We start from the raw sequence: 16921 nt of genomic DNA, 5'->3' as shown, positions 1-16921 counted from the left end.
TTAATGTTTATTTTTGAGAGACCGAGCGTGAGTGGGGGAGGGGCAGAGAGCAAGGGAGACACAGAATCGAAGCAGGCTCTAGGCTCTGAGCTGTCAGCGCAGAGCCTGACTTGGGGCTTGAACCCACTAACTGTGAGATCACAACCTGAGCCGAAGTCGGCTGCTTAACTGACTGAGCCATCCAGGCGCCCTTATCTGTGGATGGACTTCTTGATGGTTGTTTCTGCTTTTTGGCTATTAGGAATACTTTCACAGTGAACATTGGTGTACAGGTATCTTTTAGTCCCTGCTTTCCATTTTGGGGTTTATGTGTCTAGTAACAGGATTGCTGGGTCATGCATAAATCTGTATCTAAGTTCTTGAGGAACTGCTAGACTGCTTTCCACAGCAGCTGTGCCACCTTACATTTCTTTCAGCAGCGTACAGGATTCTAATTTCTTCACATCCTCACCAATACTTATTTCCCATCTCTTTTTTCTTCTTATAATTGCCATCATAATGAATAATGAGGTGGTATTTCACTGAGGTTTTGGTTTGCATTTCCCTAATGATTAGTGATGTTGAGCACCTTTTTACGAGCTTATTGGCCATTTGTATGTCTTTGAAGAAATGTCCATTCAAGGTCTTTGACATTTTGAATTGGATTTATTTTGTTGTTGTTGAGTTCGTTATTTATTTATTTATTTATTTATTTATTTATTTATTTATTTATTTTTATATAAGAATAAATGTGTATACAGGGCACCTGGGTGGCTCAGTCGGTTAAGCATCTGACTTCGGCTCAGGTCATGATCTCATAGTTCGTGGGTTCTAGCCCCACGTCAGGCTCTGTGCTGACAGCTCAGAGCCTGGAGCCTGTTTCGGATTCTGTGTCTCCCTCTCACTCTGCCCCTCCCCAGCTCATGCTCTGTCTCTGTCTCAAAAATAAATAAACATTAAAAAAAATTTTTTTTTAAAGCATAAATGTGTATTTATACTATTTTTTTAATGTTTATTTTAGAGAGGGAGAGAGAGAGACAGAGCACGAGCAGGGGAGGGGCAGAGAGAGGGAGATACAGAGTCCAAAGCAGGCTCTGTCAGCACAGAGCCCTATGCGGGGCTCAATTTCACGAACTGTGAGATCATGACCTGAGCAGAAGTCAGACGCTTAACTGACTGAACCACCCAGGCGCCCCTCGTGCATTTTAAATGAAAACTTGGGATGGTGTATATAATGTGACCCCTCTATGACCAGACTGCTTGACTCTCTAAGCCTCTGGCCTCCTTGTGAGAATAACCTCTGGTGAATTTGCCCCTTCTCTCTTGTGTCTGGGGCAGCCTAGGATGTTCATGTATTCTGTTTTTGTAGGCAATGAATATTGGGGGGGAGGGGCAGTCATATTAGTAATTTTCAACTTTAATCGCCAGCATATTTTGCCATAGTTTTGTTAACAGGGATGATGAATGTTTCTTACAGAAATTTATTCTTATTTTTTATTATTTTAAAAATAATTACTTATTTTATTTTTTAAATTATTTATTTATTATTTTTTTAATTACTTAAAAAAAAAATTTAAGTAGGCTCCACGCCCAGTGTAGGGCTCGAACTCATGACCCTGACATCAAGAGTTGCATGCTCTACCAACTGAGCAAGCCAGGTGCCCCTAAATTGTTGTAAATAAAGCTTTAACAATTTTTCCTGAACAGCTGGAAGACCAAATTTTATCCTTAAGACATGAGGTAGAAGAGTGCCATTTGGAACTGGAGAAGCTACAGCAAAGGCATGAAAGGGAAAACCAGGAAGGCACGAATCTCATTTCGATGCTGAAGTCTGACATTGACCTGTCTGACCGTGAAAGGTCAGTCACATGCTCCTCTCTGTTGCTGCTTCCCCAGTGCCTTCTCCACCAGTGGGATGGGACCCTGTGCCACATTATTCTTCTCCAGAAAAGTACTGAGTAACATAACAGACACCTGTATACCCACCATCTCACTTTGCCAAATCTTCACATTTTTGCCAGATTATAAAATTTGATGTTATAATGAGGCATTAACCTTAGAATTTAATTGCCAAATATCTTACCAGCAAAAATAGGTTTATTCCGGAATAACAGAGAATTGGAGCCAGTAAGCCAGTGCGACCTAGCTAGGGCAACACCACAGGCAAGTCTGGAGAATGGAGCAGAGGAGGATCTTATAGAGGAAAGGGGATTGGGGCTTTCCTCAACAGAAAGTCCACTGGAGTAAACTGGGAGCCGGGAAGTTTAGTGGCTTCTCATTGGCGGGCTATGACTGTCTCTCCCATTGACTGAGCTGTGACGGTCTCCCATTGGCTGAGCTGTGACTGTCTCCCATTGGCTGAGCTGTGGCAATCTCTCATTGGCAGAACTGGGACTTTCTCATTGGCTGGGCTGTTGCCTGGACAGGAAGAAACCTTCCTTCCTCCAGCTGGGATAGTGAAGTAGTATCCTGGCAAGATGTCCCTCTTCCTGATAGGTCTGCAGTTGATAGGGCACTAGAGTTCCCCCTGCTGGCCCCCTGACTCCACTCTAAACGAGTTTTTCTATTAATTTTCACACTTAACCCCTTTTAATGAAGATCTTTCCTTGAATGCATTGCTGATCAAGAGTCAGGTTTTTCACGTTTAGTGGTTTTGTCCCTCAGTGCTGGGAAGGACCTTTCTTGGTTGCCCTGTCCTATGTCAGGAAAGGCTGGCTATGGGGCTGGAGGTGACTAGAGTGCTGAAATTCGTCATAGTTTTCTTCTTTTTCCCCCAATGTCCTGGCTCTTTGCAATAGCAGAAAGTAGATGGTTTTTGGTTTCGTTTAGGGGCGGGCCATCACTTGCAAGATTTGAAAGTTGAGGATTTCAGCAGTCTTTTAGGTGATTCATGTAGGATATGAGTAGCTGGTTTACCATAGTAACTAAAGCTGGGCAGTTTCCCATTCCATCCTGGTCCTTTTAACTAAAAGAGATAGATCCCAGTTCACCCTGTTAGAAAAAAACATCTAGAGTTGAATACTACGCAGGTGGATTCAACATAAAGAAAAACCAGCAGAATAGTCTCAAATGACAATTTGGATTCCATTGTAGTAGTGATGAACATTCGTCAGGCTTTTGTGTGCAAGCCTCAATTTTGTTCCAATCAGTAGGCTTAGAAAAAGCTATTGTAATTGCTCAGTGATTTCCAGTGAATTTTCTAGCATTCTGACAGAAGTTTAAGGGCTTGATTCTCTACATCCCCTTCAGGATCCCCTTCAGGATCCCCTTCTAGATTTCCTTTCCTTTGGGCTAGTTTCATCCAGCATTTGGCCTGGCCCTCACCAGTAGGCATGTGGATAAATTGATGTAAATGAGAGAAACCAGGTTGGTTTCTATGCAAATAACTATGCTAAATAAACCTGGGGGGGGGGGGGGATCCTTGGTTCCTTTAGGGAACTCCTTAACCATGGCTCAGTTTGGCCTTAGACCAGAGAACGTAAGAAGCCTGAGGTTTATTTAGATTCTCAGAAGACTTAACTTGAGAGAGGCAGCTTTTAATAGGTTCAGGAGAGGAGAGAGTGGAAAGAGGTTCAGAGGAAAAGGGAAGTTTGGCAGAGACAACAGAGGAAAACGGCACTGGGAGCAGGGTCCCAGCACTAGGTGGCCGCCACATGTCTGCAGAGGAGATTGGGGGCGGGGGGGGGGGGGGGCAGGTAAAGAGGCCTCAGAAGCCATTCTTACTTTTTTCAATTGTTTGCATCATTTTAGAAGTAATATTTTGCAAAGAGGCAAACTTAGAATCCTGAAAACATCTGGAAGCCTTGATATACCTTTTAAAATAGCCATCCCATTCAGTTTTTTTTTTTTTTTTCCTTTTGTTAGGGAGCCATGGCTTTCTAATTCAGTTTTGAGGAAAACAAGCTTAGGGAGATCAAAACTTCCTCGTAATGGCCATCGAAGTTCTAAATTACTTCTGGTTAAGTCAGTTCACTTAGTTATAAATGCACATGTGGAGGGACCATCGTTTTTTTAGCATAAAACCAGCTAGAGTCCTGGTAGGGAGGGTACCCCTGAAGCATTTTGATGGCTGGGATCTCTAGTCTTAGAGGGTTTTCTCTAGAGCAAAGAGACCAATTCCTCAACAGCACAGTTTCAACAGGAACAGCCCACTCCGGAAGGAATCAGACCCAAGGCCAGCACAGTTCCATTGCAAACAGTCTGATCCCAAACAGGAGTGGGACCCAGTGCCTACACATTTCCAGCGGACACGGTTCGCATAGGAACGGTCCGGTTCCAAGAGGGAGTTGGACTGAAGGCCAGCACAGTTTAAGCTGAAACCTTTCTTTGTCCTGCTAGGCTGGTAAAATGCAGTACCCAAGTGCACGGTACCTTTTTCTGCTGCCTCCTGGGCTGTGTCCCTCTTGTCTGAGTCAGTCAGGATCAGGGTCATGGCCTACTATGTGCTTCGTTCAGGAGAGCTCTCCGAGACACTCTGCGGAGGCTGCTCGGGTTGTTCGGAGAAACGCTGAAGGCTGCCGTCACCCTGAAGAGCCGGATCAGTGAGCGCGTGGGGCTGTGTCTGGAGGACGAGAGCCCGCATGAAGTGCGGCCCAGTGGCCAGGGCCCGTCTGCAGGTGAGCACTAGGACGGCCCTGTGCCCGCGGACCCCGGGCCGGGGTGCATAGCACCATCCTCCTCCTCCCCGCTGGGGCAGGGCTGGACGAGCTCCCTACGCCCGAGACGGGTGTTGTCTCTGGGACCCGGGTGTGCTCGCCCTTCCGCAGCGCTGGTCGTGCGGGCTCGCTGGCCACATGGTGTATGCAGGTCCCTGTGTTTCCTCACTTCGCAGTACCGGTGCTTGAGGAGACGTGGCCTGAAGCAGCCCTGCTGGAGCTGGACAGAACTTTGCCTGAATGTGCAGAGGTGTCTTCAGAGGCTGAAATAAGCAGTCACGTCTGTGAAAGCTTTTTCATGAGCCCAGAAAATTCACTGGAGTGTGAGCAGCCAATTAGGAGGATTTACCGGAGCCTTGGCCTGGCAGTGGACGGCCTACTGGAGCTGGCTCTGGACTCCACCAGGCAGGTGAGACATGGCTCTGTGCACCATCCGTCTAAACAGGTCTGTGACCCTGATTTAACTCCTGTTAGTGTTCCTTGTTTTTTGAGAAGGACAACAGGTCGAACAAGTGGGTGGATGGAATGGTTTGATGATCTACAGTTGATGGGAGAGGGTCCTGCAGCCCCCAGGTGCTCTGCCGGGCACCGTACATGCAGGGCTAGAAGGAACATTGTCACTCTTCCCGGTGGATCCGGCTTCTCGTGTTCACACCTCCTCTGGGCGTTGGGGGACAGAAATTCCATTTTGGGTGCGACCCACCTTCCCCACATGTCTTTTTGATCTTCTGTCAGTACCAACCATACTCTGCTCTGTGTCTTTACTAAGTGGGAGTCTTTTCTGAACCAGAATTTCTGAGGCTGTGGGACCGCCGTGCACAGAGAAGAGCTGAGCGTCTGGTAGATCATGCGGTTGGGCCTCTGGCTTCCACTCTTCTTTTATCTCCTGCACCGTTTTAGTTTCGGGATTGTCACTAGAAAAGGGAATTGTTTGTGTGAATCTTTTAGAGCATTTTAGACAATTAGGAAAGACATTAAATATGAATGCATGAGAAGCAGTATAGCAATTTTTCCCCCATTCAGCCCAATTAGAAACTAAACATTTTTAGCCAAGACATTGCCATTCACATCCTAGAAATACTTAAGCAAGTTTTCCCTACTTGGTGAGAGTGTGAGAAGAGGCAGCTTAGGGCAGTTTTCAAGGGAAAACCAGTAGATTCCCTCAGAGGCTGGTCTGGGGGTGCAGTGAATATGAGGGAGGCCCAGGCTAGGTGCCCAGGTGTCTGTTGGCACAGCTGGGCACAGGTATTTGGATCCAGAGGTTAGTGTGGGCCCTCCAGGCTGGAGCTGGCCTGGGAGCCTCAGAGGGCACAGGAGGGCATGTCTGCCAGGGGAGGAAGGGGAGATGGGGACCCAGGGCTGAGTCATGAGTGGGTGGCATCCAGGGAGGCCCAGAGGGATGTCAGGGAGGGAGGATGGGTCTGCAGGTGGTGAAGACGTGTCAGATCTTCCCACTGTGGTGACCAGCCCAAGGAGAACTTCCTCCCAGCCCGCCCACCCCAGGCCTCCCCATCTCCTTCTCCACCTGTGGAGCACCAAGTGGTCATTCCTGCCCAGGTTCTAGGCTCTCGATGGACAGTTTTGTGATCTTTGAATATACATTCTCCTTAGCTTTATTGTACAGACATGTGGTATCAGTAGTTCACGAACATGTGAATTTTCTATGTAGTATTGTATGTGTCTATGTGCAGAATTTTTCCTTCTTTTTTTTTTTTAAGTTTATTTTGAGAGAGAGAGAGGAGGGGAGGGGTAGAGAGAGAGGGAGAGAGAGAATCCTGCAGGCTCTGTACTATCTGTGCAGAGTGTGACGTGGGGCTCAATCCCACCAACCTGTGAGATCATGACCTGAGCTGGGTTCAAGAGGCAGATGCTTAACCCACTGAGCCACCCAGGCTCCCCTGGAATTTTACTTTATTGAAAATTGTTGAATGAGTAGGTTTATTTAATAATTGACCTAATATTGAATGCCAAAATGGTTTCTTCCGCAATATTTGTATTCTACTTCTACACAAGTGGAATTCTGTTGACGTTAGCTTTATATTGAAGTGCAATTCTGGTTTTCAAATGTGTTTTAACAGCTGGAGGAAGCACGTCAGATTCATTCTCGTTTTGAGAAAGAATTTAGCTGTAAGAACGAGGAAACAGCGCAGGTCGTTAGGAAGCACCAGGAGTTACTGGAGCGCCTGGACGAGGAGAACGCGGCCCGGACGCGGCTGACGCTGGAGCTGCACCAGGCGCGGGGTGAGCGCCGGTTGCGGGCGGGGAGGGTCTGCAGGGGCGCGCCGGCCAGAGACACGTGGGACGGGGAAGCATTAGTGGAAGCGTTCAAAGCAAAACGTAAAGCTAAAATAAGACAGATGGCGTGAGGCCTCGGGGACTTTGCTCACAAAAGCCGTTGCACGCGCAGGCTCTTCGCGGGAGCCAGGGTTGTGGCAGCGGGTAGGGCCCAGGCGGGGTGGCTCTTCTCTCCGCACTTAACCTCTGCCGCATCCCAGGCTCACAGCCTCGGAGCGCTGCCTTACGTGGCGAGAAGGGAACATCGGTCCTGCCCCAAGAGGTGACATTTGTGACCCCCATGTTTATGGTGTCTGGTGCTTATGTGCTAGACACTCGGCATGAGGGGTGTGCGCAGGCGTGTGGTGGGGGTGTCTTGTACATGGCTGCTCTCGGGCTGTCACCTTGTCCGGTGACTCCTGCACTGCGCTGGCCTGGTGCCATCCATCTGGGAACAGGACCCCGGGCGTGACCACTCCGCTCTCATATCCCACGGCTGACATCTCGCTGGGGCTGGGATGCCCATGTCCTGCCCGTCTGCTCCTTTTGCTTCTCCAGCAAGCCCTTGGCAACGGGTCTCTCCCCGTCTCCTCAGGTCTCATCGAAGGGTTCAAGGTGGAGCAGGCCAGCTTGCAAGAGGCGCTGGGCCAGAAGGAGACAGCCGAGCAGGGCCTCGCCATTGAGCTGGAGAGCCTGAGACGGCAGCTGGAGCGGGCGACCCAGCAGCAGGCAGAGCTGAGGGAGGAGAACTCTGTCCTGTGGACCCAAAAGGAGGCCTTGGCCGCAGAAGCAGGAGAGAGAGAAGATGGTAAGAAATGCTGGTTCCGCGGCTGGAGATGGGAGCTGCAGAGGGTGGGAGCAGGGGCCACTCTCACTCACCAAGGGCCTTGGAAAGAAGGCAGGGGCCCTGATCAGGGTGGCTGGTGCAGCATCCTCCGTGTCGCTGCTCCGTTAGAGAGGCGGCTGGCCCTGGTGGCCCCTCGAGTTCTTACGGCAGTGTGAGGCCAGAATTGCCTCTGGCAAACAGGAGGCCACTGAAATGTCACCAGCCTGTTTGAGATAAATAGCCGTGGCAGTGGGAAAACACGGGCCACTTAAAATTTTTACTTAAGATTTTAAAAAAAGCGCCTAATGTTAATCTTCAATAGGAAAACGTAGTTTTAACAAAAGTTCATTGTGATTTCAGATTATTAGAGGTTTTATGTTTTAAACATTTAACACGTGAACAGTCAAAATGGAAGGCGTCCAGGTCATTGAGGCCATAGGTGGCGGTGTCCTCAGGAGCAGACGTGTAAGAATCAGCTCCGTGTGGGTTCAGCCTTCCCCAGAACCATGTGTCTCACACCCTCGCCCACCAGGGACTCCCAGTGTCCCTGTGCCTCCTGTGCCACCGGCCCATCTCTGGGTTTGTGGCTTATGGGTGCACAAGTCTGCTTTGTGGTACGGCCTTGACCAATTCAGGAAACTCTTTACTCTTCCCCAATTTTTGTTTGTTTCAAATTTTTATTTAAGCTCTAGTTAACATAAATGGTAAAATAGGTCTCAGGAGTAGAATTCAGTGATTCATCACTTACGTATGACACCCAGTGCTCATCCCAGCAAGTGCCCCCCTGGCCCACCTCTCACCCACCCACCTGCCTCCATCAAGCCTCAGTTTGTTCTCTGTTGTTAAGAGTCTCTTGGGGTTTGTTGCCCTTTCTTCTCTTTTTCCCTCCGTTCCCCTATGTTCATCTGTTTTGTTTCTTATATTCCTCATATCAGTGAAATCATATGGTATTTGTCTTTCTCTGACAGACGTATTTCGCTTAGCAAATTGCACTCTACTTCTATCCACGTGGGTGCAAATGGCGAGATTTCATTCTTTTTGATTGCCAAGTAATATTCCATCATATATACACACCACATCTTCTGTATCCATTCATCTGTTGATGGACATTTGGACTCTTTCTATAGTGTAGCTGTTGTTGATAGTGCTGCTATAACCATCAGGTCTTTTGTTTTTTCTTTTCTTTTCTTTTTTTTTTTTTAAGTAGGCTTCATGCCCAGTATGCAGCCCAGCATGGGGCTTGAACTCACGACCGTGAGATCAAGACCTGAGCTGAGATCACGAGTCGGGTGCTTAACCGACTGAGCCATCCAGGCACCCCTAAACATCGGGTCTTTTCCCCAATTTTTAATTCTTTTTTATTTCCTTCATTAATAAACAATCAGCTTTTGGGATTACTAATCATTGCCACTTTCTTTGTCCTCCACTTAATTGGTTTTGGGCCTTGTCTTCTTCTTTGTCCTGTGCGCCCTGCTGGGCAGGTGCTTGGCTTGTGTCTGCCAAGGCTCACGTGCTGCTGAGGTGTGGGTCTGGCGGTTCTGTGGCTTCTTTGGGCAGAGCGAGTTGTGAGTGGCCTTGGCTTCCACCCACATGGGATGTTTCAGAAGGTCTGTGTGTAATCATTCCAGACCTCATCTTCTTGCTTGACTTGCTATTGGTGACATCAATCTGCTTATATGTACCTGTCCCTTTTCTGACTTTTGATGTAAATTTTTGATATTGAAACCTTAATCTGGCTTTGTTTTATCTATGTCGTTTTCACCCTTTATTTTCAATCTCTTTACACCTTTAATTGTGTCTTGTAGATCTCCTACTAATGACTTCTGCAGAGCCAATCTGGGATGTCTTGTGTGCGCTGTGCCCACAGCCGCGGGGTCCACCTCTGCTCCTCTGGTGCTTGTCACCACACTTCCCATGTCTCTCTGGGTGGAAGGGACCTGCCTCTGCTGGTTGTGAAGCTGTGCATCCAGTTCTTCTGTGTTTGCTCCTTCCTCATTCAGGCCGGTGTCCTGTGTCCCCTAACACTGACCTGTCCTGTTCTCTCCTGGTTCTGTCCCTGCGCCTGGCCGTGCTGTTCTCAGGCAAGGCTCCATTCACATGTGGGAGGATGTGTGCAAGTGGGCAGGTGTGTGAGCAAGCATGTGAGTGTGGGTGTGCACCTGTGAGCATGTGTGAGCATGAGTGTGGGTCTGAGGACTTGTCAGTTATTATTTTTTTAGACACGTTTTCTTCTTAGAACTTCTCATGGGCTGCGCTTCCCAGTGGGACAGACCTTCCTAGTGCAGGGCCCCTTCCACCCGTTCTCAGGTGTTACTGCCCCGGCCTGCGTGTATGTGGGGCGGCTAGGCCCATGCCCCATCCATCAAGATCGAGCTTACCACCGTGAGCATGGTGGTAAGCTCTAGGGTGTTGGGACTTCAGGGCCGGGGCCTGTGGGAGACACAGACAGTGGGACCAGCTGAGTGACCATGTAGCCCTGTGCTGGGGGACAGCCTTGTCCTTGCTGCCTGAGGCCTGAGTGGTCCTGCCTCCGTGAGGTCCATCCCCAGACGCTCTGCCACACCTGGGCCTGGCCCTTCCCACACGTCTTCCGGCACCTCTGTGTCTCTGGTTACCCCCTCAGACAGGCCTGGCCTCCTGTATTCGGCCACAGCTTCCAGAGCCCCGGTGCTCGTTGGCAGAAGAGCGGGGCCAGTCTCTGCTCCTTCCCTTTGTCACCAGTGAAGTGTGCTTCCTGTGCAGCTGGGGTCATCTTACATCATCAGCCCCGCCCCCACTCGCATGTCTTACTGTGACCTCTGGTCCTTCCATTCACCCAGCTGCAGGATCCTGTGCTTCTGTGTGGGGACTCGCGCATGTGTCAGTTGTGTGAAATGCTGCCCACCAGCACAACACAACACCTCCTGACCTTCTCTGACTGTGGGCTCCCCCAGGTGTGGCCCAGGGTGTGGCCACTTGGTCCTGATTCTACTTTGGGTCCTCGTGAATGTTGACCAACTTTCCAAGAGTTCTTGGAGGTCCTGGTGCCATGTGGCGAAATTCAGCTCTGCCTCACCTCTTGGCGTGGTGTCTTGTGGGTGTGAGGGGTGTCTCGTGGCTGCTTTCAGGGCGATGCCATCTGTCCCACGGGGGCTTTTTTGTCTCCTTTAAAAGTCGGCGCCAGGGTGCCTGGCTGGCTCAGTGGGTTAAGCATCTGACTCTTGATTTCAGCGCAGGTCGTGATCTCATGGTTGGGAAGACTGAGCCATACATTGGGCTCTGTGCTAACAGTGTGGAGCCCGCTTGGGATTTCTCTCTCTCCGTATCTCTCTACCCCTCCCCGACCTGACTCACACTCATGCGCGCTTTGTCTTTCTCTCTCAAGATCAGTAAATAAACATTAATAAATAAACAAATAGAAGTCGGTGTCAAGTTGTTGGGCAACCAGGACGTGCTGCAGCTCCAGGGCACCAGTCTGCCTGGGCTGCTGTCACAGGAGGCGTGGACGGGCTGCAGACAACAGGCACTGGCCGCCCACAGCCCTGGAGGGTGGGGTCCACGATGAAGGCGCCGGCACGCCGCCTTCTGATGAACACCAGCCTCTGCACCATGTCCTCACTTTTGGGAGGAGCGGGCCGCTCTCTGGGGTCTCTCTTAGGCTCAGATCCCATTCGTGAGGCTCAACATATGGATATTGGGGAGGGGGGTCACAGACGTTGAGGCAATCATCACGGTGCTACAGAAAAGCACAGGTGTTAGAGACTGTCCAGGAACGCAGACACTCCCTAGAACCCTGTTGTCTGACTTCGTGTTTCCACTCTGAAAACGCTGTGTGTTTTCATTCATAGGCATTCCTGTTACCATAGCACATGAGGACTCAGGTTTGTAAAAACAAACAAGTGGCTGCCGTGTGATATGCATTGTGTCTGCACCAGATTTCCCCAATTTTTTACCAAAGAAGAAAACTACTTCAAAGCTTTTGTGGCAGACTGTTAACAACAACAACAAAAAGCCAACTTTAATCTTCAGTATTGATCCATGAAAATGGTCGAGCATTTCTGCTGCGGCGTGTGCTGCTTGGGCGGGGTCGGGGGGTGGTGGCCCTGGAGGCCCCGGTGGGTGTCCGTGGAGGGGCTCGGGGACCAGAGTGGAGCTTCTGTGCTGGCCCAACTTTGTAGGTGGCCCTCAGCGTGGCCCGAACGACCACAGGACACCTTCCTTGCAGTGCCACTTGCACGGAGGCCACGTGTGCTGGGCCGCCCTTCCCGCAGCACGTGGCTCTGAGGATGGTGCTGTCTGGGTGCGTGACCGGGCAGCACGGACTCCAGGGGTGTGGATGTCGGTGTTCTAACTGCATGTTTAAGGCTAATTTATCATAATTGCTGAGTTATTCGCATGAAGTGGTGATGGTAGTTTGCCATAAAAGATTGACAGATTTTTATAAAACGACATGAGTTTTGAAAGCATAAAAATGTAAGTGAAAACTATTGAAATTAAAGTTCAGAGATGGTTTGAACACTTCAGGATTCGTCAGAGGCAAGCCTTCTTTTTTTATAGGTGCTTACTAATTTCCAGTTTCTACTTGGAATGTGGCCTTATCATCCAGTTAATTTTAGATTGGCTTTGATTTCCTGATGGCTGGACCCTGTTCCTCTGAGACACCGCCCCGGCCCTGCGTGCATACTGAGCATGTTTACAGTGAACATCCGGGCGTGTGTTCCCTCTGATGGAGGTTTTAAGTTACATTTTATTTTTCCATATCGGAGAGTATACATAAAGGAATAATTCCTGGAAAATTAGCTGATATGTCTTTTGGGAATACCAAGATATATTCTTTCAGTCTTCAAAATGTTTTATTTTAGCCAATCTTAATTAAAAATTTTTTTTTAGCGTTTATTTATTTTTGAGACAGAGAGAGACAGAGCATGAACAGGGGAGGGGCAGAGAGAGAGGGAGACACAGAATCTGAAGCAGGTTCCAGGCTCGGAGCTGTCAGCACAGAGCCCAACGCGGGGCTCGAACTCACAGACCGCGAGATCATGACCTGAGCCGAAGTCGGCCACTTAACCGACTGAGCCACCCAGGTGCCCTAGCCAATCTTAATTTAAAAGGCAGTTTTTTTGGTTTGTTTTTGCAGAAGTACTTGACTCTATTTTCTCCAGGTATCTGCCTAAATACGGGCTCACACTGGCTCGCAGAGTGCGTGTCCCCTCCCTGGCCGTGGCTGTGTCCCCCTGTTTCCAGGGGGTGGGGTCTGGGAGCCTCAGGGGACGCTGTGCCCCCGGCCCCTGGCCAGGCTCTGGTCTGGGGCTGCTGGGAAGGCTGGACGTGGGGTGGGCTCTCTCCTGGGATGACCCTGCTGTGCGGGGACGCTGTCGAACCCATTTTGTTACCGCTCTGGCCCACGTACCCGCCCCGAGCTATGGAGCTTGTGTCCCTGTTTTCTCTGCACTTGCAGCTCTTCGTAGGGAGGTGGAGTGTCTAACCCAGGAGCAGCTGGAGGCCAGGAAGCAGTCTGAGAAAGACCGCGCAGTTCTGCTCTCGCAGATGAAGGTGTTCGAGGCTGAGCTGGAGGAACAGCTCTCTCGGCATGAAGCGTGTGCCAAGCAGGCTGAGGAGCTCTCGGCGCTGAGGCAGCAGATGGCGGCTCTGGACAAGCATCTGCGGAGCCAGCGCCAGTTCATGGACGTAAGCACCCGGGATAGGTTGTCTCTGTGGCCCCGGAGTCATCCTCATAGCGTGAGGTCCCACGACACAACGTTGGGTTCACGTGCGGCCAGATTGTTGTGGTCCCGTTGCTGCTTGGTGCTCATCTCGGAGGTCGTCCACGTTTGTGATGTGTGACTGAGGGGCCCCCTCATGTGCATGGCCTGGGGGGCCTCCATCAGCCCAGGCTGCAGGCCCTGCGTGCCCAGCACCCGGGAGGCGCCTGTAGCTCCCCCAGTTGGGCCCAAGCCGTTTGCTTCCTGTGACATTCCTCCCGTCCACGTTCACAGGCCTCCCCGCCTTGCACCTGCAGGGCCGTCCCTCTGCATTTCGCTATGCTTCACAAAGTGCCCCGTGACTCGGAGCCCATTCCTTGGGTAGTGACATGCGTGTGGAAGGGAAGTGCTGGCCGCAGCAGTCCGCATCTGAGCAGGCTGTCCCCTCCCCCGACCTCGTGCAGCCCCCTCCCCTTCGGCGGGAGGTGGGTGCAGCCAGGGGAAGCGCTGTGTCCCGCCAGCATCTGTGAGGTGTCCCAGCAGACCGCCTTTCTCGACAGGAGCAGGCTGTCGAGCGGGAACACGAGCGGGAGGAGTTTCAGCGGGAGATCCAGAGGCTGGAGGAGCAGCTCCGACAGGCAGCCCGGCCACGGGGCCCGTGCGTCCGCGATGTAAGTCAGCCCGTCACACGCTGTACCCGTGGGGTAGCCATCCTCTGTGATGCTTTGAAGTTTTACCTTTCGGTTTCCTTGTCTGCCTTCCATGTACCTGACGATGACCACAGGAGCAGCTGGATGAGGAGGTATGGCGTGTTGCCCTCCCACCGCATGACCCGTGGGGCGGGGGAGGCCAGGGGCCCTCTCGCACATGGGCTCGTTGCTTGCTTGTTTCTCTTGCTTCCTTTTGCTTGGAGCCCGACTTGCCTGCTTCCTTCTGCCTGGCATGGCTGCAGCTGATTTGCCTCTTCTTTTAAAGCATTACACATATTTTGAGATGATTGTGGATTCATTTTCAGCTGTAAGCAGTAAGACAAACGTCCCGTGCACCCTTCACCCACTTCCCTGGGGTGATGCCCACAGAGGTCGAGCCAGGAGCACAGCCAGGACACGGATGTGGGGTCCCCTCCCACCCACTAGCCTGGCCTCTGTGTTAGTTGTGTCATGTCTGCAGTTGCACAGACAGACAAGCAGTTTGTGCCCGTGTGAGACTGACCTCCTTCACTCGGCCTGGCTCTCTGGACCCTGCCCAGGGGGCTGCTGTGCCCAGAGTCCTTTCCTTGTATTGCCGAATAGCTTTTCCTTCCCTACTAACAAGATTAACTTTGTTTTCCTAACAGATCTTGTGTCATATTAATATTTTTCTACGTCTTTGTTGAGAGAACACCCGCATTACAATTTTCTGTCTCACTAGGCTCCTGGGTGTAGTCTCCGTGTAGACCACTCGTCAGGATCCGTGTTTCCTCAGTTGTGTTGTATGCTTTCTTATTTGGAAGATGGCTGTTTTAACTATTGTATTTCTCAAGCAATTTCTTTGTTTTAGGTTGAATTGCTACAAGAAAAGTTGAGAGAGAAATCAGATGGGTTTGATGAACTGGTTATAAAGAAAGAATTGGCAGACAGACAAGTGTTGATCCAGGAACAGGAAATTAAACGTCTCCAGGAGACAAATGCCAGCTGCCGAAGAGAAGCGACTGAACTGCGAGAAGAACTGGAGAAGCAGAGAAACACCGTGAAAGCACTGCGGCAGGTAGCGGCCCTTGTCGCGTGGAGGCTCTGTGGGGTCTCGGTCGGGGCTGTCGGCAGGGCACCTTCCACCTGCGCCGCCGTGCCCGCACCGTGCCGGGAGGACGGGGGGTTGGCGGATCCATAGCGGGCCGTGCCGGAGTCCACTGCGGCCTCATTTCCTCTAAGGGGGTGTCCCCTCGTGTCTCACTGGCTGCCAGCCAACCCTCTGCTGCATACACTTCACTGCTTCCGGTCTCTTGACAGTTGTTTGGGGCCGGGGGGGTGGGTGGCCCGCACAGCCAACATCCAGTTCTCGGCAGACCCTGGTGGGAGGTCGTGTAACTCAGACACCGTCCGCCTGGAGGTGGCGTCAGCCCCCACAGGAGAGGGGCTCGGTCCCACGAGACTGCCCCCTCAGGGGCCGTTGGCAAGTCCTGTTGTACAGATGGAGGTTCCTGCGAGCCCCTCCTTGGGTTCGGTTAATTTGCTAGAGTGGCTCAGAGCTCTCCGGGAAACCGTTCACTCACTAGATCACCAGTGTGTTGAGAAAGGGTGCAACTCAGGAACAGCCAGATGAGGAGACACAGAGGGCAAGGCACGGGGAGAGGGTCAGGAGAGTCCGTGCCCTCTCTGGGTGCACTGCCATCGGGAGCGTGCGTCTGTGGCACAGACATCGTCCTTTGTGTCTGAAGTTGAGGTCGAGGCGGACGCCCTCTGATTGCCAGGCGTCCGACCCAGCCACCCGGCCCTCCTCTCCAGCTGTTAGTCGCAGGAGTTGAGCTTGTGACTTTCATGTATTTCATGTCACCAGAGGTTAGACGCTTACTGGAAAAGTGGGGATTGGTGAGAAACCTTACTTTACAGTCGTTGGTTTGATCCTGTGACAAGTCCAGCTTCAAGGAGAGGAGAGTTTTGTCAGGTGTGTTTGGTTGTCGAAAATGCAGACGCCAACAGTTAACTGAGGTCAGGGGTCTTCCCGAGGGCGAGGACCTGGGCGGTTACTGTCTCGGGAGGGGCGCCCAGCACAAGAGGGGAGCCCTGCCCCTACTCTGGCCTCTTCTGTGCTGCCCGGGGACAGCTCGGCTCAGGGCGGCTGCATCAGTCCCTGCACCCTCCCCCCTCTGCTCCTGCTGCACCTGTCCCTCCTCCCTCCCTCCACTCTCTTCCCTCCCTCCTCCCTCTGACCTCTTCCCTCCTCCCTCTGCCCCTGCTCCACCTATCTCTCCTCCCTCCGTCCTCCCTCTTCCCTCTGTACTTCTTCCTCCCTCTCATCTCTTCCCTCTGTACTTCTTCCTCCCTCTCACTCTTCCCTCCTCCCTTCCTTCCTGCTCCACTCATCCCTCCTCCCTCCTCCCTCTACCCTTTACTCCTGCCCAGTCCATCTCTCCTTCCTCCCCTCTTTTCTCCTCCATACTTCCTGCTCCCTCTCCCCTCCATCCTTGCTCTATCCGTCCCTCCTCTCTCCATTCTTCCTTCACTCCTGCCATCTCTCTTCTCTCTGTCCCTGCTCGCTCCCTCTTCCTGCTTTCCTCCCTTGCCCCTCTATCTTTTCTTCCTCCTCCATCTTTCCTCATCCCTCCTCCCTTCCCTCAGCAAACATTTACTGAGCATATTAGATGCTATAGGTATAAAAAATGCCCCTTTTCCCTTCCACAAAGATGTAACTTTTTGTCCACTTAATTTATTGTGACTCTTTTGTCCATATTAAATGCCCTTTGAAAATTTTTAATGAGACATTAGTGTTCATCTTACAGATGTGCGGTGCCCTGATGAGCCATCGCC

General features: G+C 51.2%; 1 protein-coding gene across 13 annotated transcripts in view; it reads left to right on the top strand.

Moving 5' to 3' along the window:
• PCNT (pericentrin) overlaps positions 1-16921 on the top strand; it is a 132804-nt gene that overhangs the window by 68690 nt on the left and 47193 nt on the right. For 10 of the 13 annotated variants that reach the window (XM_045036468.1, XM_045036465.1, XM_045036469.1 and 7 more), the window contains 10 exons: positions 1687-1838; positions 4435-4595; positions 4811-5043; positions 6713-6875; positions 7504-7716; positions 11562-11594; positions 13172-13401; positions 13976-14086; positions 14200-14217; positions 14955-15161. In XM_045036468.1, the coding sequence (XP_044892403.1) occupies positions 1687-1838; positions 4435-4595; positions 4811-5043; positions 6713-6875; positions 7504-7716; positions 11562-11594; positions 13172-13401; positions 13976-14086; positions 14200-14217; positions 14955-15161 (1521 nt within the window). The remainder of the gene's footprint in view (positions 1-1686; positions 1839-4434; positions 4596-4810; positions 5044-6712; positions 6876-7503; positions 7717-11561; positions 11595-13171; positions 13402-13975; positions 14087-14199; positions 14218-14954; positions 15162-16921) is intronic. The other 3 variants (XM_045036475.1, XM_045036467.1, XM_045036466.1) reach the window with 2 other exon arrangements.

The sequence above is a fragment of the Felis catus genome, chromosome C2 (genome assembly GCF_018350175.1).
Source record: "Felis catus isolate Fca126 chromosome C2, F.catus_Fca126_mat1.0, whole genome shotgun sequence".
NCBI lineage: Eukaryota > Metazoa > Chordata > Mammalia > Carnivora > Felidae > Felis > Felis catus.
This window is presented reverse-complemented; position numbering and strand designations above follow the sequence as displayed.